A 19,618-nucleotide genomic window follows, 5' to 3' on the forward strand; every position below is an offset into this window, starting at 1 on the left:
ATAAATTAAAAACCATTTTCTCTAACAGGTCTGTGGTTTTGGTAGTGTGAGAATGCTTTAAGTCATGTTGGTCCCAGAAATAGCTTATATAGAACTCACACCCTGCCACGTTAAGGCACCTGGGCAGAATAACTTTTAGAGCTTCATGGTAATTGTTGCCCAGCTTCTGTTTTCATTGTTCAGCATATGATGGATATATGTACAGCTTCATGTTCATGAAACACAAGTGTTAACTTCAGGTTTTGGAGATTGTAAATTAATTGGGACAAAATGGCTTAGTCTAGTCTTTCTTTCTTGATATAGAAAGCTAGTTTTGTCATTACATAGTATATAAAGTTACTGAACAGCATTTTTTTTAGTGTTCATTGCTATGCATAAACCAATGTGAAAGGTAATCTGTAAAGGCCCTTTGAATTTTATCTATATCTGTATATCTGTATCTCCTGTGCATTAAAAATAGTATGAAAAAAGCAAATAATTTTTTGCTTTTCCTAAAATTATCATGTAGTATATTGCTGCATTTTGCAACATGGGAAGTTTATTTCAGTTAGCATAGATTTTTTTTTTTCCTGAAGATATTTTTGTTTCTCTCTCTGGTTGGGGAATTATATTAAAATTAAGGCAGTTGGATACCTTCATAGATTCCTGGTTTTTTAAGGTGCATCATGGCAAACTCATACTTAGAGCATTTTGATGAAGTAATAAAGAAGTGGAATCAAAGAAAAACCTCAACAATATAGAAGTCGTGGTACTTTCTTTGCTGTATCTCAAAGAATGTCAGAATAGCTGTTAGAAAGGCCTGACTGAAAGGTTAGTAACTGAAATTGGGTGAGTATTATGGATTTCAAAGCAACAGAACCTTTTTTCCTGTCTTCTGCCATATTGACCAGATGCATTTTAGGTTGAAAAACCTTTGCTCTGGCGCTGAAGTTGTAATTGGTCTTTTATTGAAATAGTTGGAGTAGCCTGAGACGTATTATTTAATTCTCATTAATTACTACTACTAGGTGGAAAGAAGGAGGCTGCGAATCAGAGGAGTTCTAGGTTGATAACTTTGTTTCATTGAACACTCATTCTTTCAAATGGGAGTTGTTCCTGCTATTAGGATTTTGTACATGCATGTGTATTTCTGCATGCACTGACTGTGTTCTTACTGATGGTCTGGGGGGGTCAGAACTGGTGTATTTGCACCCAGAGCTTCCCCTTCATCCTCCATTCATATCATGTCTTAACATTTGTAATTCTGTGTAGGGACTGGATAAGGAATGAGCTGTGATTTTGGGAATGTGGCCTTCTTAAAGCAACCTCCAACCAGAAGCCTATTTAGGGTCTTGTGTGTTTTAAGTCCAACCTGTTGGCTGGAGTAGGACTGGAAGTCTCTTTGGTGGTTCCCTATAGTATAAGTTCTGTTTCATGTTGTGGTTTAACAGAATCCCTGTATTTCGAAGATTGGAGGAAAATAAGTTGAGGTTTGGGTATGTTTTTCCTTCCTTTTAGAAGGAAAAGATTCTAAGATTTGATTCATAGATAGATTTGATCGATTTTCACTTGTCCTGATTAATTTTCTGTCTGTGTTTATTAAAAATATTCAGTGAGGTTGGTATAAACAAAGGCCAGCACTGAACATTAATTTTCAATTCTGAGCTTTGCAGAAGGCAAGTCAAATACTAAGGAACTGAGCAGAGACTGCTTTTTCTCACTGTTGACTTTAAAATGTGTGCCCAGACAATAGTCTGTGTACTTTGTTCAAGAAGCATTTACTCCAGTAACTATTTTTAAAATGTCTATATTCATACCTTTGTAATGATTTGTTGTGAAAGATGTGGTAATAAAAGCATACAGCAGATCAACTATTCCTTGGGGAAAAAAAATCAGTGCTAGAAAAGATTCCTTGTCACTGCTCCCCACTTCAGTTTGTTGTTCTACTTAGTGTGTATTAAATACTTGAGTGTATTAAAGTGAGAAGATGTGGCAAATTCAGGAGGTTTGATATGTTTATGATATGTGTTTGATAGTTTGAACAAGAGGTTAGATATGTTTATACTTTAATCCACTTAGAGCTGGTATTTGAAAAATAAAGCAGAGTGGAAAACAAGTTGTGTTGACAATGAACAATTTCTGTTGTGAATAACAAGGAAGTTCAGACAACAAGTTTAGAGAACATGACTCATCATAGAAACACCAGGAGAATGAAGTAGTGAAAAGCATCTTGCAATGTGTTGATTATTTTTTTTTTTTATGATATTACTTTTCTGTTCCAGGGATTTTTTTTTTCCCCACCAAGAGATGGAATAGATACAAATAAAATAAGAGTAAGTACTTTGATACCTGCCAGCAGTGCCTGGTGATGCAGTAATAAATATTTATTGTTAGTCTTAACAAACATCCTTAGTAGTTTGACCTTCTTTGCATTTACAAGCAACCACTAGCACTCATTTCAAGTATGAAAACCCTGCTCTTGTGAAAAAATGTTGGCTTGTCAGACCACTGAGAAAGATCAGTAAAAGCAGAGAGAAGCACTGTGACCTAGCTTTGATTGGCTTGGAATACACTACTGGATGGTGGCTTTAATATTGTAGAAATATGTCATAGCTCTCATCATGGAACCACTCATTTTTGTGAAGTTATTTTTGTTAGGTTATTCAGTTTAGCAATACATCAAGAAAAAATATTGTTGCTTTGACATTTGATGTCTCAGTTGCATGGAAGGGTCTTTCTCCCTTTTATTTTTCTTTCTTCAGGCAGCAGTTTCCAGGCATTGCCTTTTCTTCTGATGGGCTAAAAAGTTAGGCTGTATAGCCTGGGTGCTGCATAGCTGTTCTTCACCTTTTCTTTGTAGTTATGTTTTAAATAAATCAGTCTTCTGGTATTTTTTTGTTTCAAGCCTGTAAAAAGTGGAAAGAGTGCAATTTTCAAACCAAATATGTTATACAAGCACTGAAAAGACACTACTGTCATAATTGTCATTCTTCCTAAATCCTCATTTTTCTTCTGGAAGACATGAAGGGTGAGGGACTGTTTGGACTGGGGCTGTGTTCTCAGCTGTGGCAGCAGGGTTTGTGGATGTATTTCCTTTCTCCCACTGGAAAGTTCTGTGATTCTAGTTTATCATTTGTGAAGTCTGATTTTGGGTGGAAAGCCCTTCATCAGGCATGTATGACTGTATCAATATTATATTCATATATAATATATGTATTTTAAACTTCACATTCATGTTGCTTTCTGTTCTGAAAACAACATTACTTGTTTTTTCTGCACCTTAGGAAGTATGTCTTTCCCATTAGGTAAAAGAGGTGACTGATTAGGTAGGATTCTTCTTCCTTTTTTGGACTTACTAGTGAGCAACATTTTCCTCTGAAAAGTGCATCTGAACCATTTTTGATATATATCTTGCAAAGGGCAAAGTTGAATGAGTTTTACATTATATAGAGGTCGTGCACTATGACTTGTGTAGTGTCAGTTTGTCTTTCCATGACTGGGCTACCATTCCATTTGACTGACATGATCTCTCTTTATCACCTCCTAAGTGATTCGCTCATGCCATGTTTGATGGGTCTTGTGAGCATTTAATTTGGGGCAGGATACTCCAAAAAATGTACTCCCAAGGGTGCTGCAAAACGTTCTACTCACCAGATGTCAATGGCTGCCACTCAGGGAAACATTTTTTTAGACAAGAAGGGGACAAATGCCAAGAGCAGGATACAAGAGCATAAGAGGGGAATAACTGTGTGGTTGTCTCTTCTATGAGTGAGTTTAAGTCATTGGAGGAAGTGCAAAACAGGGCTGGAGGAAGGAACGGTGTTTTCCCAGGAAGGCTGATTTTTATTTATTTTATTTTAATCAGGGAACTTGGGGTTAAGATGGTTCAGGTGATTACACTTGCTGAAGGCAGGCAGGATTGCCATTGTCAATATAGGTTTTGTAATAGAAAAAAGTGGATAAACAGGGCTGGGGATTGAAGGAATAATTATGCAACGCAAGGTCACTTTTTGGGGAAGAACAGGCTCTCTGTTTTTAGAAGAAATTAATGTTATCTGTTGGAAAGGGCCATGGTAAATGCCTTATGTGTGCTAGTTAATCAAAGCATATTAGTGATCTTTTGGTATAGTGTAAGTGTGAACGAGGTGAGATGCAGTTTGTCCAGACCAAAAGGTAACAGCAGAAGTCTGCCACATGGTCAGCAATGGAAAAGAGAGAACCTGCTCATGAAGTACTCATTCCTGGGGTAGAAGACTGTTTGGCATAGGGCATCATGTCCTTTATGTTCCATATTCCAACTCAATATGTCTTGGATGTTTTGTACAATATGCCAAAGTCTTTTTGAGATGTTGTGTAATTTGTGAAGTCCCCTTTGCAGCTATGTCAGGGTTGTGAAAGGAAGAAAAAGCATTTTGTGAAAGATCGTCTGATGGGGTGCTTGAAATAATTAAGATTAGTAGGGGGAAAACAAAGTTGTACATCTAAAGGATCAAATTGCTTTAAAAAGAGGTAAAAAAATCAAGAAAGAAGAGACTGGAAAATACTGGAACTAGTGAGATTTTTTTAAAGTAAGTTTGTCATGTTTGGGTTTCAATTTTGTCTAAGTTCTGCAATCTCATTTTGTTACACAGCAAAGGAAAATAATCACAAAGGCTGTTAGGTACAGTGGAGTAAACTTTATTGCATGTGGAACATAATCATAAGTGGAATTACAGATGACTTGAGTCATAGTGAAATGAAGTGCTTGAAAGATATTTGCTGTGAGAGCTTTTCATTGAAAGGTCTTGTATACAAAAATGGCGAAGATAAACTCTTTGTACCTCTCTAACTACACTAGAGCTAGTTGTAAAATGAAAGCTATGAAGTTTTTGTTTGTTGCTATCTGTATGTCGTGAAAGAGCCAAGTGGTTTCTAAAACATATAGTCACAAACTGATTATAAAATTCCTGAGGGGACTCTGATGGGACTATCATAACTTAACAGTGGAACGGTGAGTCACTGCAGTAGGAATCCATGTAATAATCTTTTCCAGTATTTATAGGACCAGGAGGATAAAATGTCATTTAATTTTATTTGATTAAAAACTACTAGGCAAGAGAGAAAGAGGAAGAAAAAATGAAGCATCTTTTATTTCAGGCGTGAAAGATGAATGGAATATATAAGAAGCGTATTATGAAGCAGTATATTACAGTGATTAATTTCAAATCTGATCAATGCTCCAAAATGGTTGTGTTAATAGCAGAATTATTTTATTTGATAACTTAAGGTGATATTTATTTTTTTTTTAGGTTCTAGGTGCAAAGTGTGGCTTTTGAGTGGAGCATCTAGAGTGTGAGGTATCTGTAGGAGTTCTTGCTTGTGACTTTAGGTATATGTATGCATATATGTGTATGCAGTTCAAAGATTACCCATGGAAGGTCTTTACCTTAAAAAGTTATGAAAGAATGTACTTAATGTAGCCTTAATTGGGATTTCTAGGACGCCAGTTTCATTAGTTCTGGTGAGGCAGTATTTGATGTGGGTTGAATCAGAACTGTATCCTCTTGTATCCTTTCTCTTCTCTCCTCTGCATTGCTAGTATTTATCTTTGGTTTATTTACAAGATCAGCTGTATGGTTCATTAACATTCAGCATGTGTAAGGGGTTTATCAGTGTTGAAGTTTAACACATTTAAAATGAATGACAGCAGAAGCAGATGTCTCTGAGCAAAGGTGAAACTATTAAGCAAAATATAAGTATTCTTGAACAAGCTATAAGATCTTCAAAAACTCATCTAAAAAAAGGGCAATAATAAAAATTGCTTAAATAAGTAAAATTGTCTGGAGATTTGGCCAAAAAGGTTTTTTCATATTCTACTATTCAAACTTGATGAAACACTTGAAAGTGTTGGTGAGAGAAGGGTACAATACTTTCTAGGCATGACCAAAAAGGAGTTAGATGTTTAGAAAACATACAGTCATGCAAGAAATAGGCAAATTGCTAAACTTATTAGTGGGGAAAGACTATTTTCTGGAAATTCATGTTACTAGTGAGTTTAAGTGGAATAAAATTATTATTCCAAATTTTGTTCTTCTTAAAAGAAAATATAGTCACTTATAGGGCATTTCCTATGCCTTCCTTGACTCTTCCTGCCAGCACTGTAGGTCTCTTTTAGGAAAGGCAATGTTGAGGTTTTTGAAAATTTTAATGCTAGATTTCTAGCTATGATATTGAATAAGAGCATTTATTTGGTTTTTTTTTAAAACAAAACAACCAAACCCAATCATGAAGACGTGACTCATGCTGATTAAACTTTTTTTTGTTTTCAAGAGGAATTATGGTGTAATTTAGATTGATTTTGATTGTTATGTGTTGCTGCAGAATAAGTGCAATCCTAAATGACACTTGGGACTGTTGTGACTAAGTTTTTTCAGTGCATTTCTGAGCGGGTTAATCCTATGCAAGAAATAAAAAGGTGGTTTTAATTTTCTGTTGTTCCTTCACATTTTTCTAAAGGGATTTTTCTAAATGGATTTCTCTACACAACTAGGAGATAAAAGTAGAAAGGCCTGTTTATTGCTTGTGTACATTACTTCTGGTAAGGATTAAATAGAAATAATTTGAGTGGAAATCAAAGATATCAAGTATATCTTGGAAATTTTAAAAGCAATCTAAGAGGATTTGTATATTTTCTAGACTTCGTGTTCATTTGTGCAATTTTCTAAACTAAATGAAGAGTTAACAATTACATTTAATATTGGGTGATCACTCAACTAAATTTTGTTTCCTCCATGAACTTTGTAAAATATTACAGGAGAGTTTTGCTTCTAGAGCATAAGCTTAAGAAACATGATGGCAGAAAAAAAAATTAAATAATGCAGCCTAAAGAACTTAAAAGGTCCTAAATTGCACCTACTTTTAGCAACAGTAGAGTTATATTATTAGTCTCTTAAGCTTTCAGCTTTATTATTATGGAATTTCCATAAATAAACCTTTATTTATGTTGTCTAAAAACTGTTTCTGGAAAAGTATTTGTGTCTTTCTTCATTGCCTTTGAATTTCTGTTCTGTTCCAAAGGGATTCTGTGGTTGAATCTTAATTCTTTCAAAGAGATAAGTTAGAAAATTTCCCTTAAAAGGTGCTTTACCCTTGTGGTGTATAATTTTTGTAAATAAGTTTAGTTGGCATCAATTTCTGTTTAACATGATTGTGGCTGATAAGTGATCTTCAAAACTGTTCACATAAAAGATAATTTCAGAAGTGGGAAGAAAACCCTACCGGTACTAATATCGAAATATATAAAGAATTTGTTGTTCTAGTTTAGCTTGTTTAGTCTGAGTTTCCCCCCAGTCAACAGAGGTCAGTTCAATCCACTGAGAGAAAAGAGTTACAGGAATTCCAAGGTGCAGAAACTAAGTCACGTTTCTGCTTTGGTTTAGATACATTGCCATAAAAACAATAGCATCAAAAAAACACCTCCAAAGAGCACAGGAGCAGGCAATTCCCAAGTATTGGAACTCAAGCAGATGAGGCAGAAGGCCAGCTTGGCTGAACAGGAATCTTTTCATGGAGATAAGGCAAAAAAGGAAGGTATATGCCCAGTAGAAGCAAGATCAAGTGACATGGGAAGAATAGAGAGATGCTGCTTGCCACTGTAGGGAGAAAATTCATGCAGCCGAAGCTCAACTGGAGTTGAACCTGGACAGAAATGTGAGGGACAGTAAAAACAGTTTTTTCAAATATATTAATGGCAATAGGCAGTATAGAAATATCATCATTCTGATCCAGCCTCAAAAACATGGACAGAGATGAGGCAGAGGTGTTTAGGCTTTTCTTTCCCTCTGTCTTCAACGTGGATCATGAACCAAGGGGGACTCAGTGCCCTCAGCTGGAGGACCATGACTGTGAGAATGATCAACTCCCAATAGACCCTGAAATTGTGCAGGATCTGCTGCTCCAGCTGGATCCCTCCAAACCTGTGGGGCCTGATGGGATTCATCCAAGAATCCTCGAAAAGCTGACTGATGTCACAACAAAACCTCTCTTGATGATTTTTGAGCGGTCTTGGGAATCTGGGGGGGGGGGTCCCAGCTGACTGGAAGCTGGTGAACGTTGTCTCAGTTTTCAAGAGGGGCAAGAAGGGGGACCCCAGAAACTACAGACTCATTTCAGTGCCTGGTAAAGTTATGGAGAAGATTATTCTGGGAAGTATTGAAAAACGCAGTCATTGGTCACAGCCAGCACAGCTTCTTGAGAGGCAAGTCCTGCTTATCAAACCTGATTTCCTTTCATGACAAGGTAACCCACTTAGTTGATCAAGGGAAGCCAGTTGATGGAATCTTTTTGGATTTCAGTAAAGCTTTCAATATTGTCTCTCATAGGATCCTTTTGGACAAAATGTCCAGCACACAGCAAAGCCCAGTGTTACTCAATTGGTGCTGAATTTGTACCTACATATGTTTTAGAGTACATTCAGCGTTCCTCGAATGTGTTGTCAGTTTTAGTCCAGAAGACTGGAGAGAGTGGATGTGTTTGCCTGGTATTACTAATAATCTTCCAGTCTTAGTTTCTGTAAAGAAAAAAACCAGGCCTGGTATATATTCATAGGCAATAAGTATTCCTCAGAAGCAAGGAAATATTTATTGCTTATCAAAAGGTATAACTCCAGCCCACAGAGTATGTCACATCAGCAATTGAAGTGGGATTGCTGTTAAGGTGGGTTTTCCTGTGCTATTCTGCATCTAATTAACATTAACATGTTATGATGGTAGAGAAGATATATCAGGACTGAGCATCAGTGTATATTAATAACCTAAATACATGGCTAAATACACAGCACAGTGAACCGAAAATCTATGGTACTGTCTTGAAAACTTCCATTTTCTAGGCTAGTTAGATTAGTGCCAGTCAGGATAATATATGTGTCATCACACTTTGATCTCTGGTATAAAACTATGATAGTGTCATTTTTTTAATTGCTACGCAATACATCAGCTGTCCTTTTAGATATGTTCTTACAAAATAAATGGTACAATTACTGCCTATAATCCCATATCCATCAATTTGAGCAAGGCCAAATAAAGCGGTCCAATAAGTGGCTTTCCTTTGAACACACAATGTAAAGAAATGGGCACAGTAGGAAGCTGCAGTTGGTTGTACCAAATGACTGACCTTTTGTTCTGGAAGGATTGCTAGGAGGGAGTTCACAACCCCTGAAAAGGTTACTCTGACATGGTTGCAATTCTGCACAAAACACAAAAATATTTCCAGAAAGGCATCGGTACGTTTTCCTCCAGTATATAAGAGATATAGGCAAAAGAAGCTTTAAATCAACAGTCAGTTCATCCCTGTTCTGAGGTAAAGGTGGTGTCTTTTTTCACTCCACAGTGTTTCCTTGATATGACGTTTGGAGCCGGAGGTCACACGACGGCTCTTCTGGAGAGAGCCACCGACATCACAGTGTATGCCCTGGACAGGGACCCCACAGCTTACAGGATAGCTCAGCAGCTCTCAGAATCCTACCGGTAAGTTGTCTTCTCCTCTCTTAAATATGGTTGATACTTTGGCATTTTATACATAATTTAATATATTTTTATAGTTTTTAACGGCTTATTGTAGAATAGCATTATATGCTGCGTGTACCCTGTTAAGCAGGAGATGTTCACATGCAGCTTCTTCTGAGATTTTTGGAGTTAAATGCATATTCAGTACTCTTAATTCTGAGCATGCATCAAGTAGCCAATTTTACATTTAAAAATGGATTTAGAAAAGATTCACGGGTTCCGTTTGCCTTAAGATGGTTCTGATGGCAGAGTGGTACAAAAACATATCTTTGTGGTAAATATTTCACAAAAAACAATGGAATAATAGAATTTAAATAATGAGGTCATTTAAATATGGCTTATGAATATTTTAATTGAAAACCTCCAAAATAATTGTAATTCAGTATTAGGTTTGCTAAGTATTTTGCCACTGGCTTCAGAAACTACTGAACAATTTAATAAGCTACTATTTCTGTGTATAGCTTATGTTTCGATTTTCTTTTTAAATAGTGCTGAATTTGCTAAAAAATGAACAATTGCTAAATGCAATTTTTTAGTTATGCAAAGTTCTTGTTCCTTTATTTTGTTCAAGAAAGAACCCAGGCAGAACATCATTGAATTCATGCAAAAAAGTGCATTGTAGAGTTGAATATGAGCTTTTCAGAAAGTGATATTTTTCAAATTTGACCAAGAAGTAAGAGTATGTAGATAAAAAACTAAATCACGTGAAATAATTAAGACTTAAGACATTTAGGTCAAGTAACAAGGAGAGGATGCCCACTGTCAGGTTGAAATATTAGAGTATTTATTTCAAAATAGCTTTTACATGAGGAAAAACAAGTATTTCCAAGAAGAAGAAAACTGGAAGAGGTGGCTGAAGAAACACTTGGTTGTTCAGTGAAATTTTCCCACATAAAAAGGAGTTCTAAGTCAGCAGTAATATTTAAGCAATGCTGAAGGTATTCCTCATCTTTTCTAAGATAAAAGGCTAAACTGTGCATTCCTTTCTTCAAGTGTCTTTGACAGAGGTCCAGTGGGAGAAATGCAAACATGTGACAAGACAGCATGGCTCAGTTTCTAGTCATCCCACTCCGTAAAAACACTTCAATATATTTCTCTTAATTCTCAATTCTTTGTGGGTTGAAGTGACATGCAGTATAAACTTACAGATTTGTGGAATTCCTCTCAACTGTTATTTCTCCAGAGAATGCTCTTTTTGAAAGAATACTGTGGAGAATATTGTCAAGGAAAGTCCGTTTCCTTTTAATCTAAGTCTGCAAACACGTTCTGCCAAATGTCACGGGAGTTGTAAAGTCTTCTGTTCTTTGTGTCATAGAAAAAAACCCAGTCTTTTAGAAACACTCACACAATGTAAGACAACAATGTACAGTCTCTGACTCAATATATGTTTATCTGTAAAGTATCCTATGAAAACCTGGATGTGAAAAAAGTTTATTTTTCAGATGGATTTTACAAGTGTTGGATGCTGTTCTACTGATTGACCTTGTTAATTTTCTCCTTGCTTAAATTTGTGAAAGGGTGAGCTTTAATTTAATATAGTGTTATAGTTGATGTACTTATTGTGGTTTATTAGACAAAGGAGGTCTCCTAGTTCTTATTTTTGTTTGTAAAACTGATTCTTGGACTTCAGGCATGTTGTTGTCCACCTGTAGAGATGCAAGTTATCCTTAGAATGAAGTGGATTCTTAAATAGCATAGTGTTGTTGATAGAAAGTCTTGATCACTGAAAGATGACTGCATGCCACCTGAATACGTATTGTAAGATACAGCAGTGCTCTTATTTGCTCTGGTGTTTTCCCTCATTTTCTGTCTGTCTTATTAGAAAGAACAGGTAGATCCTTTTCCAGAAGGTAAACATATCTTTTTTCATAATAGTTTGTGTCGAACATTAAGATAAAAGAATGTTCATTTATGGTGTATGTGCTAATTATTAATCTGCTATCCCTGGGAAGTCAGTTGCAAGGGGAAAGGAGGAGGTATAAGTATATAATTTATAAATAACAGGTAAAGTTAGTGTTTGATTACAAATCAGTTGAGTATAAGGGATTTATGTATGAGATTTGGAGCTTTTATAAATGGATTTTTTTTTAATATTCATTAAAAGATGGTTGATCTAATATTATGGGATTTTATTGTCTACTTTCTGCACTGTGTTAGAAATAAACCTCGTATCGGTTCAATTCAAGTCTGTGTGGGCATCAAAAGCTCAGGGAATTCATCCAGTTGACATCTGTATCTGGTCAGGTCCATTCTCAGATTAGGTAGTTCCTTGGTTCACCAGGGAGCCCCAGAAACAGTTGTGCCAGCTTAAAAAAGGCAATGGCAGCATGCAGATGCAATCTAAGGGGGATGTAGGGCTGTCCCTTCTGTAAGAAGCATCCGACTGAATAACTGCAGCACAGAAGTATAAACCTCCTTCATTGTTTTTCTGCTCTAGACTTTTTTTTTCACCTCTTTTGTTTAATACTGCTGATTTGGCAGGGGTTTTCTGACTTGCTGAAGTGCTTCCCTTCCTTCGGAGGTGACAGCACACGGTGGGGGAAGAGGCTGTTATGTAACTATAACCAGCAAAATCTGATTCCCAGTGTCTGAAACTGTGAATGCAATGGGCACACTGAAAGTCATACCTCAACTGAATTTTCTGTTGCCTTTTTTTTTTCTACTTAAAACAGAATATTGGATGTGTTAACTGGGGATGTTAATAAATTCCAGCACATCGACTACATGACGGATCTTGAGTCTTGCAGTAGTTTTTGCAGTAGTTTAGGCTGGACATTAGGAAGTAGTTCTTCACAGAGGGAGTGATTGGGCATTGGAATGGGATCCTCAGGGAGGTGCTGGAGCCAAAGTCCCTGGAGGTGTTAAAGAAAATATTGCTCTTAATGCCATGGTCTAGTTGACATGGTAGTGTTGGGTCATAGGGAAATGTTGGGACTGAGTGACCTCAGAGGACTTTTCCAACAGAGTTGATTTTGTGGTATTGGCTAGGCAGATTTAACACCCAGAAATCCATGGGTCCTGATTGGATGCACCCACCAGTGCTGAGGGAGCTGGCAGATGTTCTTGCTGTGCCACTCTCCATCGTCTTTGAAAAATCATGGAGAACAGCAGAGGTGCCCCATGACTGCAGGAAGGCCGATGTTACTGCCGTCTTCCAAAAGGGCAAGAAGGAGCACCTGGGAAAGTACCAACCAGTCAGCCTCACCTCCATCCCGGGAAAGGTGGTGGAACAGATCATTCTGGAGGTCATCACAAAGCATGTAGAAGAAAGGAAGGTCAACAGGAGTCATTGGTCCAGCTGGATTAATCCATGCTGGAATAGTCAACATGGGTTCACCAAGGGGAAATCATGCTTGACGTACCTTTTATGATGGCATGGTAGGATGGGTTGGCAAAGGGAGAGCTCTGGATGTTATCTACCTTGAGTTCAGCAAGGCTTTTGACACTGTCTCCCATAACATCCTCAATGGTCAGCTCAGGAAATGTGGGTTAGATGAATGGACAGTGAGGTGGATCAAGAACTGGCTGAATGGCAGAGCTCAGAGGGCGGTGATCAGTGGAGTAGAATCCAGCTGCAGGCCTGCAGTCAGTGGTGTTCCCCAGGGTTCAACACTGGGTCCAGCCTTATTCAGCTTGTTCATCAAGGACCTGGACGAAGGGACAGAATGCACCCTGAGCAGGTTTGCTGATGATACAGAACTGGGGGGAGTGGCTGATACACCTGAAGGCTGTGCTCCCTTTTGGGGGGACCTTGATAGGCTGGAGAGTCGGGCAGAGAAAACCCTGATGAGGTTCAACCAAGGCAAGTGCAGGGCCCTGCAACTGGGGAGGAATAACCCCAAGTAGCAGTAGAGGTTGGGGGCTGAGCCAGTTGAGAGCAGCTCTGCTGAGAAGGCCCTGGGATGTTGGTGGGTGACCAGCTGACTGTGAGCTGGCAGTGTGCCCTTGTGGCCAGGAGGGCCAATGGGATCCGGGGGGCATTGGGAAGAGCGTGGCCAGCAGGCTGAGGGAGGGGATCCTCCCCCTCTACTCATTCCTAGTGAGGCCACATCTGGAGTGTTGTGTCCAATTCTTGTGTCCACAGTTCAAGAAAGACAAGGAGCTACTGGAGAGGATCCAGTAGAAGCCACAAAGATGATGAGGAGTCTGAAGCATCTCTGTTATGAGGACAAAATGCAGGATATGGGCCTGAGGGGATCTCATCAACACTTACAAGTATCTCAAAGGCAGTTGTCAAGAGGATGATTCCACACTCTTTTCAGTGGTGCCAAGAGACAGGACAAGGAGCAATGGCCATAAACTAAAACACAGAAAGTTCCACCTCAACATCAAGAAGAATTCCTTTCCATTGAGGGTGGCAGAGCACTGGGAGAGGCTGCCCAGGGAGGTCGTGGAGTCTCCCTCTCTGGAGACTTTCAAACCCCACCTGGACACATTCTTGTGTCACCTGCTCTAGGTGACCCTGCCTTGGCAGGGGGGCTGGACTGAACGATCTCCAGAGGTCCCTTCCAACCCTAACAGTTCTATGATCTGTGAAATATACCCATACATACTGTTGCAAGAGGAGATAAGTGTGGCTAAATTGGGGGGTTTTTCTATATTCAGAATTTATAAATAAAGTCCTCCTTGTACTTAGGTGAAAGATGGGTGGAGTAATAAGTCACAGAATGAAAACACTGAGGAAAAATACTTTTGATGTTTGTATTTTAAATGTGTCTCTTTGCTTTTTGATAACAATTTTGTCAGAACTAAAATCTGAAGAGGGTAGATTTCCCACTGCAATTCTTACATTCATTTAGTGTCTCTGTTTATTATTTTTATTCTTTAAAATATGTAGTGCTGCTTTAATAAGGAGAAAATGGGTCAGGGTCTGTTAAATATTCAGTGTGTGGGTGGGAATCCTTTGACGTACTTTCTGGGGAAACCTCTAACTTGGGAATTGCTGATGAGAATCCGGGAGAACAAGATAAAATTCAGTCAGGGGCAATATATATTACAAGTAAACCCTTTCACGCCCACTGCAAGGGAGAGGTTAGAGAGGTGGCTGAAATCTGGCAATTAACCAATATCATCGAAAGCTTCCAAGTATGAGAAACTCATGCAAAGCCTACGCAGAGGAGAAAATATGTGCTTTGTAATTCTCTGAGCAGAATAAGAAATTGTGCCCCAAAAGTATGGAGAAATGGTATAAAAATTCCTTATACAATTTGACTGTCATTTTTTTGTAGTTCTAAAGTGATTTTGAGGTGTGAGGGTACTTGTGGATTTTGCTTTCAGGGTTACACTGAGTTTGCAGAAAAAGTGGGATAGAAACATCAGCTGTGGGGAAAATAGAATTTATTTTTGGTTCTAGGGAAAACAGAACTTCTTTTTCTTTTTTTCAGTTGCAATAAGCTTATTTTAAGTGCTTATGAATTGTAGCTGCATATTATATATTGGCGCTTCCTGTTGCTATATGTTATTTTTACAAGCTAGTATTTAACTTTTGACTGTAGTGCATAAGGGATACAATTAATGTACAGTCAGGGCATATTCATTATAATGGTGCCTTGACTATATATAAATATACTTAATTGGTTACCTATAGGGTTATTTCTTTCTAAAGAATTCTCCATATATGTCAACACCTGGCTGCCTCTCAAATGCAAGCAACAAAGATAAGTGTTAAGCCTTAAATATGAGGTGGAAAAATTCAATTGAGAGCGGTAAAAAGACCCTCAAATGCCATTATATTAAAATATTGCTCTTCTGTCATTTATTTTGTTTCCCAAAGGATTTATTTGGGTAACAACCCCAAATATGTGTCCATGTAAAAGCATAAGGAATAAAAGTTCTTTCTCATGTTGCTGAAGTCCCAACTGTGCAAGTTTCAGAATGACTGGAAACCTTTTCTTGCTTTCATACATACAGCCTGATCCTTCAGTACGCTGAGTTCCTGGTCTAAATTTGGGCCAAATTCAAAGTTACCCTGACATAGAAGACAAATACAGGAGTTTACTTTTAACAATTGGTTCTATTCCCTTTTTACATTGCTTGATATCTTGACCCTTTAGTGCTTTGTTAAAACCTTGTCAACTTCTGAGGGAAAGGTTGTGGATGTCATTTACCTGGGCTTTAGTAAAGCCTTTTACACTGTTTCCTGAAGAAACTGGCTGCTCATGGCTTGGATGGGTGTGTTCTTTGCTGGGTGAAAACTGGCTTGGATGGCTGGGACTAGAGAGTGGTGGTGAATGGAGTTACATCAGTTGATGCCTGGTCACAAGTGGTTTTCCCCAGGGCTCAGTATTTGGCCCTGTTTAATATCTTTATTAAGGATCTGGGCAAGAAGATTGAGTGTAGGCTCAGTCAGTTTGCAGACAACACCAAGCTGGGTGGGAGTGTTGGTCTGCTGAAGGGTAGGAAGGCTTTACAGAGGGATCTGGAAAGGCTGGATCAATGGGCCAAGGACGACTGTATGAGGGGCAGAAAAACACAGTGCTGGGTCCTACACATGGGTCACAACAACCCCCTGCAGTGCTACAGGCTGGGGGCAGAGTGGCTGCAAAGTGGCCCGGTGGAAAAGGACCTGGGGGTGCTGGTCAACAGTGGCTGAACATGAGCCAGCAGCATGGCCAGGTGGCCAGGAAGGCCAGTGGAATCCTGGCACGTATCAGGGGTAATGTGGCCAGCAGGACCAGGGAAGTGATTGTCCCCCTTGACTTGGCACTGATGAGGCCACACCATTGATTAGTTTCGGGCCCCTCACTAAAAGAAACAAACTGATGTGATGAATCGTGTCCAGAGAAGGGCAATGGAGCTGGGGAAGGGACTGGAGCACAAAGTCTTACGAGGAGCCGCTGAGGGAGCTGGGGGTGTTTGGCCTGAAGAACAGGAGACTCAGGGGAGACCTTCTTGCTCTCTACAACTACCTGAAAGGAGGCTGTAGCCAGGTGAGCGTCGATCTCTTCTCCCAGGTAACAAGTGATAGGACAAGAGGCCTCATGTTTCACCAGGGAAGGTTTAGGTTGGATATTAGAAAAAATTTCTTCATGGGAAGGCTGTCAAGCACTGGAATAGGCTGCCCAGGGAAGTGGTGAAGTCACCATCCTTAGAGGGATTTATAAGCTGTGTAAATGTGGCACTTGGGGACACGGTTTAGTGGTGGACTTGGCAGTGCTGAGCTAATGGTGGGACTCGATCTTAGAGGTCTTCTCCAACCTGACTGATTCTGTGATTTGAGTATCAGGCTCCTCTTACATAGCAAAATTATAGAAATTTCACTACCAACATTACATCACTTGAAAGGGCAATTTAATAACTTGTATGTGCACTTCTTAATTTTATTTTCATTGCAGACATAACGTGGGCTGCAAAATCTTTGCCTCTTACAGACTGTAGTCTGGTAATTTCAAGTTCAGAAAAGGTTTCTACCACTTCATTTTGAGATGACTACAGACCATTTTCAATATTAGTAGCTGAGTTTACATTTCATATGCTGGTTACATAATAGAGAAGTCCTCATTTGCACTTGTAAGGACTTAAGAGTACGGTTGCCTGTCTCAAACACGGTCAAGGCTGCAGGAGGAACTTGCCATAAGATAAGCTACCACAGTGGGAACTTGAGATAAACACAGAAGGGAGGAATTTGTGACAGGAAGGCACTAATTCCAGGCCTGGTGAAGATGAGATCTGGTTGGCACATCCTGATTAATGCATCTGGACAAAAATTCCCACTGTGGCAAACTGTGGGAAAGGAGGCAACTGCCCATGCACATATCACCCCAAGTTTTGGGACAGGATGGGATCTGTGACCGCCAGTGACCACTGAAGTGACCCCAGGCACATTTCTGGGGCCTTCCACCACTTCCACCATCAGACTGCTCCTGATCAACAGTGTTAAAACTCCCCCCCAGGGGAGGTACCTGGGTGTTCCCACCTGAGCCTGGATGCATATTAACCTGTTGAACTCTTTGTTTTATGGGCTTCCCCCACACCCCACAGATCAAGACTTCGACCATCACTTGGACCAACCAGACATCTGATGTGCAACAACCAAGTCCTGTCGCTGGATCCACGAGTGGTGATGACTTTCCTGTTCACTGTCTGTCTTTCCTCTCCACTATCTACTCTCATCCTTTCTTTCTCTGTCTTTCTTTTCATTATATATTTTCTTAAGAGACATTTTTATACTTTTATATTGTTATATTACTGTAGATAATTATAACAACCAAAACAGCTACATACCTCCTTTCCATTGCAGCCAAATTGTTCTAAAATAAACCCTACACCATATATATATATATATATATATATATATATATACACACCAATCATTCAGTGTCATTTCTCTAATCCATCCCAAGGCCTCTATTAATGAGAACCTCTGTTACCCCGTCTCAGTGGCGGGTTGTAACAGCACTGTTTACATCTTGAAGTAGTAAAGTGTGTTTTAAGACCATAGCTATGGCAAAATACTGCCTTCATATACACAATAGCATTAATTTCAAGGCATGTGGTTATGTTGACACTCCCACTAAAGCTTTTCTTTAGCAATAGATACACTTGGACAATGATTAAATACTAATGAACCTACCAAGAGTCATTCTATTTACAAGATTCTATTAATATTTTTAATGTTATATTTATATATTTTATTTTGACAGAATTATAAGATAGTTATATTATTAAAATTATTTTCAATTTCATATCATAAACCTGGACTTTTGTCTTTGTTTTCATACATAACATCCCATGTGTCACTATTAGATTTAATATAATTTCCAGTCAAATGAGTCAGGGTTACAACTTACCGGTCGAGGAAAACAAAGTGCTATAATTTTGATCTGAGTAGTCTTGAAGAAGCTGAATCATCATATTATTTTAGGGGGAAAAATCTTAGAAGAAATTTTGGTCAATTTGAAGCTCTGAAGGAAGGACTGCAAGCATTAGGTTTAAAATAATGAACTGTTTTATGTCCATGCTTTTTTCTGTTACTGTTACTGAGTCATTTTACATCAAGTGAAATTTAGAGTCTTGCGAATAATTGACGTTTATCAGTTTTGATGGTAGTTTTGGTTTAGGCAGTTTCTCTTCCTGGTTGTGGCCAGGACAGGGTTAATTTCTGCAGTTGCATGGCCAGGACCCTTTGGTTGTTCTGCACCACCTCACCTCATGTGCAGGGGGCAGGGGGATGAGCCCCTTCCAGTCGTGCTGGGCAGCGTTGGGTTCCACGTGATGAGCACTCAACTTGCGAATCGTTCACTTCTCTTTTACACTCTGTTATTAATATTGTTGCTTTTACTGTTTGTTTTCTTATTTCATTCCCTACAGGGGGGGAGGGAGGTGGAAGGAGGAGGGAGCAAGCGACACGTGGTTTGGAGTGTTTCAGTGGGAATAGTAAATTGGGGAATACCATCGCTGAACAATGACACAATACCAAAACCATTCCCATTGGAAGGGATCTTAGGATGTCATCTAGTCCAACCTCATCCTTCAGGCAGTCAATATGGTCTGAATCATCTGAGACATCTTTAGGCAAGGGAAGTATAGGCCAAGCAGCTTAATTGCTTTCTAGCCTGAGAAGCTACAGCTTTTAGACCACAGATGTTGACCAAGAAACATTCAATGGAATGTTTGTTTTCTTCCATCACAGTTTTTCATCAGTGTTTCTAGGAATACTGTAAAATGCTAATTGTTCTTACAGAATGAGAGGACTGTCGTTTAAGTTGATGGAGAGGGATAAGAAGCTTCTGAAGTAATTTAAAACAAACAAAACCCCTCTAGGGTATTGGTTAAGGTCATGGAGCTGAATGTGGGTGATTTGAATTCCTTTTCAGTACAAATGTCCAGATCCTTAATTTATTTTTAGGGATGTTATATATACCTGTTAGCTCAACTTCATGGAATGCAATGCTAAGTGTTACTTTAATCAGCAGTAGTTTCAGACATGTTCATTACGTTCTTCTTGTTCTTTTTTAATTCATCTATATCAGTGTGGTATAAAAGTGCTCAGAATATCTTTAATGTTGTAGCTCTTAAATGCAGAGTGTTTCTGAGGACAGTTCTGTGATTTGGGTCATAAGTTTTTTTTTTCTAAAAGGAAAAAATTTCTTAACCCT

At 38.8% G+C, this 19,618-nt stretch overlaps 1 protein-coding gene across 3 annotated transcripts in view; it reads left to right on the forward strand.

Annotated features, from left to right (window-relative positions):
- METTL15 (methyltransferase like 15) overlaps nucleotides 1-19,618 on the forward strand; it is a 90,938-nt gene that overhangs the window by 26,236 nt on the left and 45,084 nt on the right. For all 3 annotated transcript variants that reach the window (XM_027705300.1, XM_027705299.1, XM_027705298.1), the window contains exon 3: nucleotides 9,346-9,482. In XM_027705300.1, the coding sequence (XP_027561101.1) occupies nucleotides 9,346-9,482 (137 nt within the window). The remainder of the gene's footprint in view (nucleotides 1-9,345; nucleotides 9,483-19,618) is intronic.

Source organism: Neopelma chrysocephalum, unplaced genomic scaffold (genome assembly GCF_003984885.1).
Source record: "Neopelma chrysocephalum unplaced genomic scaffold, ASM398488v2 Primary Assembly neopelma1_323, whole genome shotgun sequence".
Classification (NCBI taxonomy): Eukaryota; Metazoa; Chordata; class Aves; order Passeriformes; family Pipridae; genus Neopelma; species Neopelma chrysocephalum.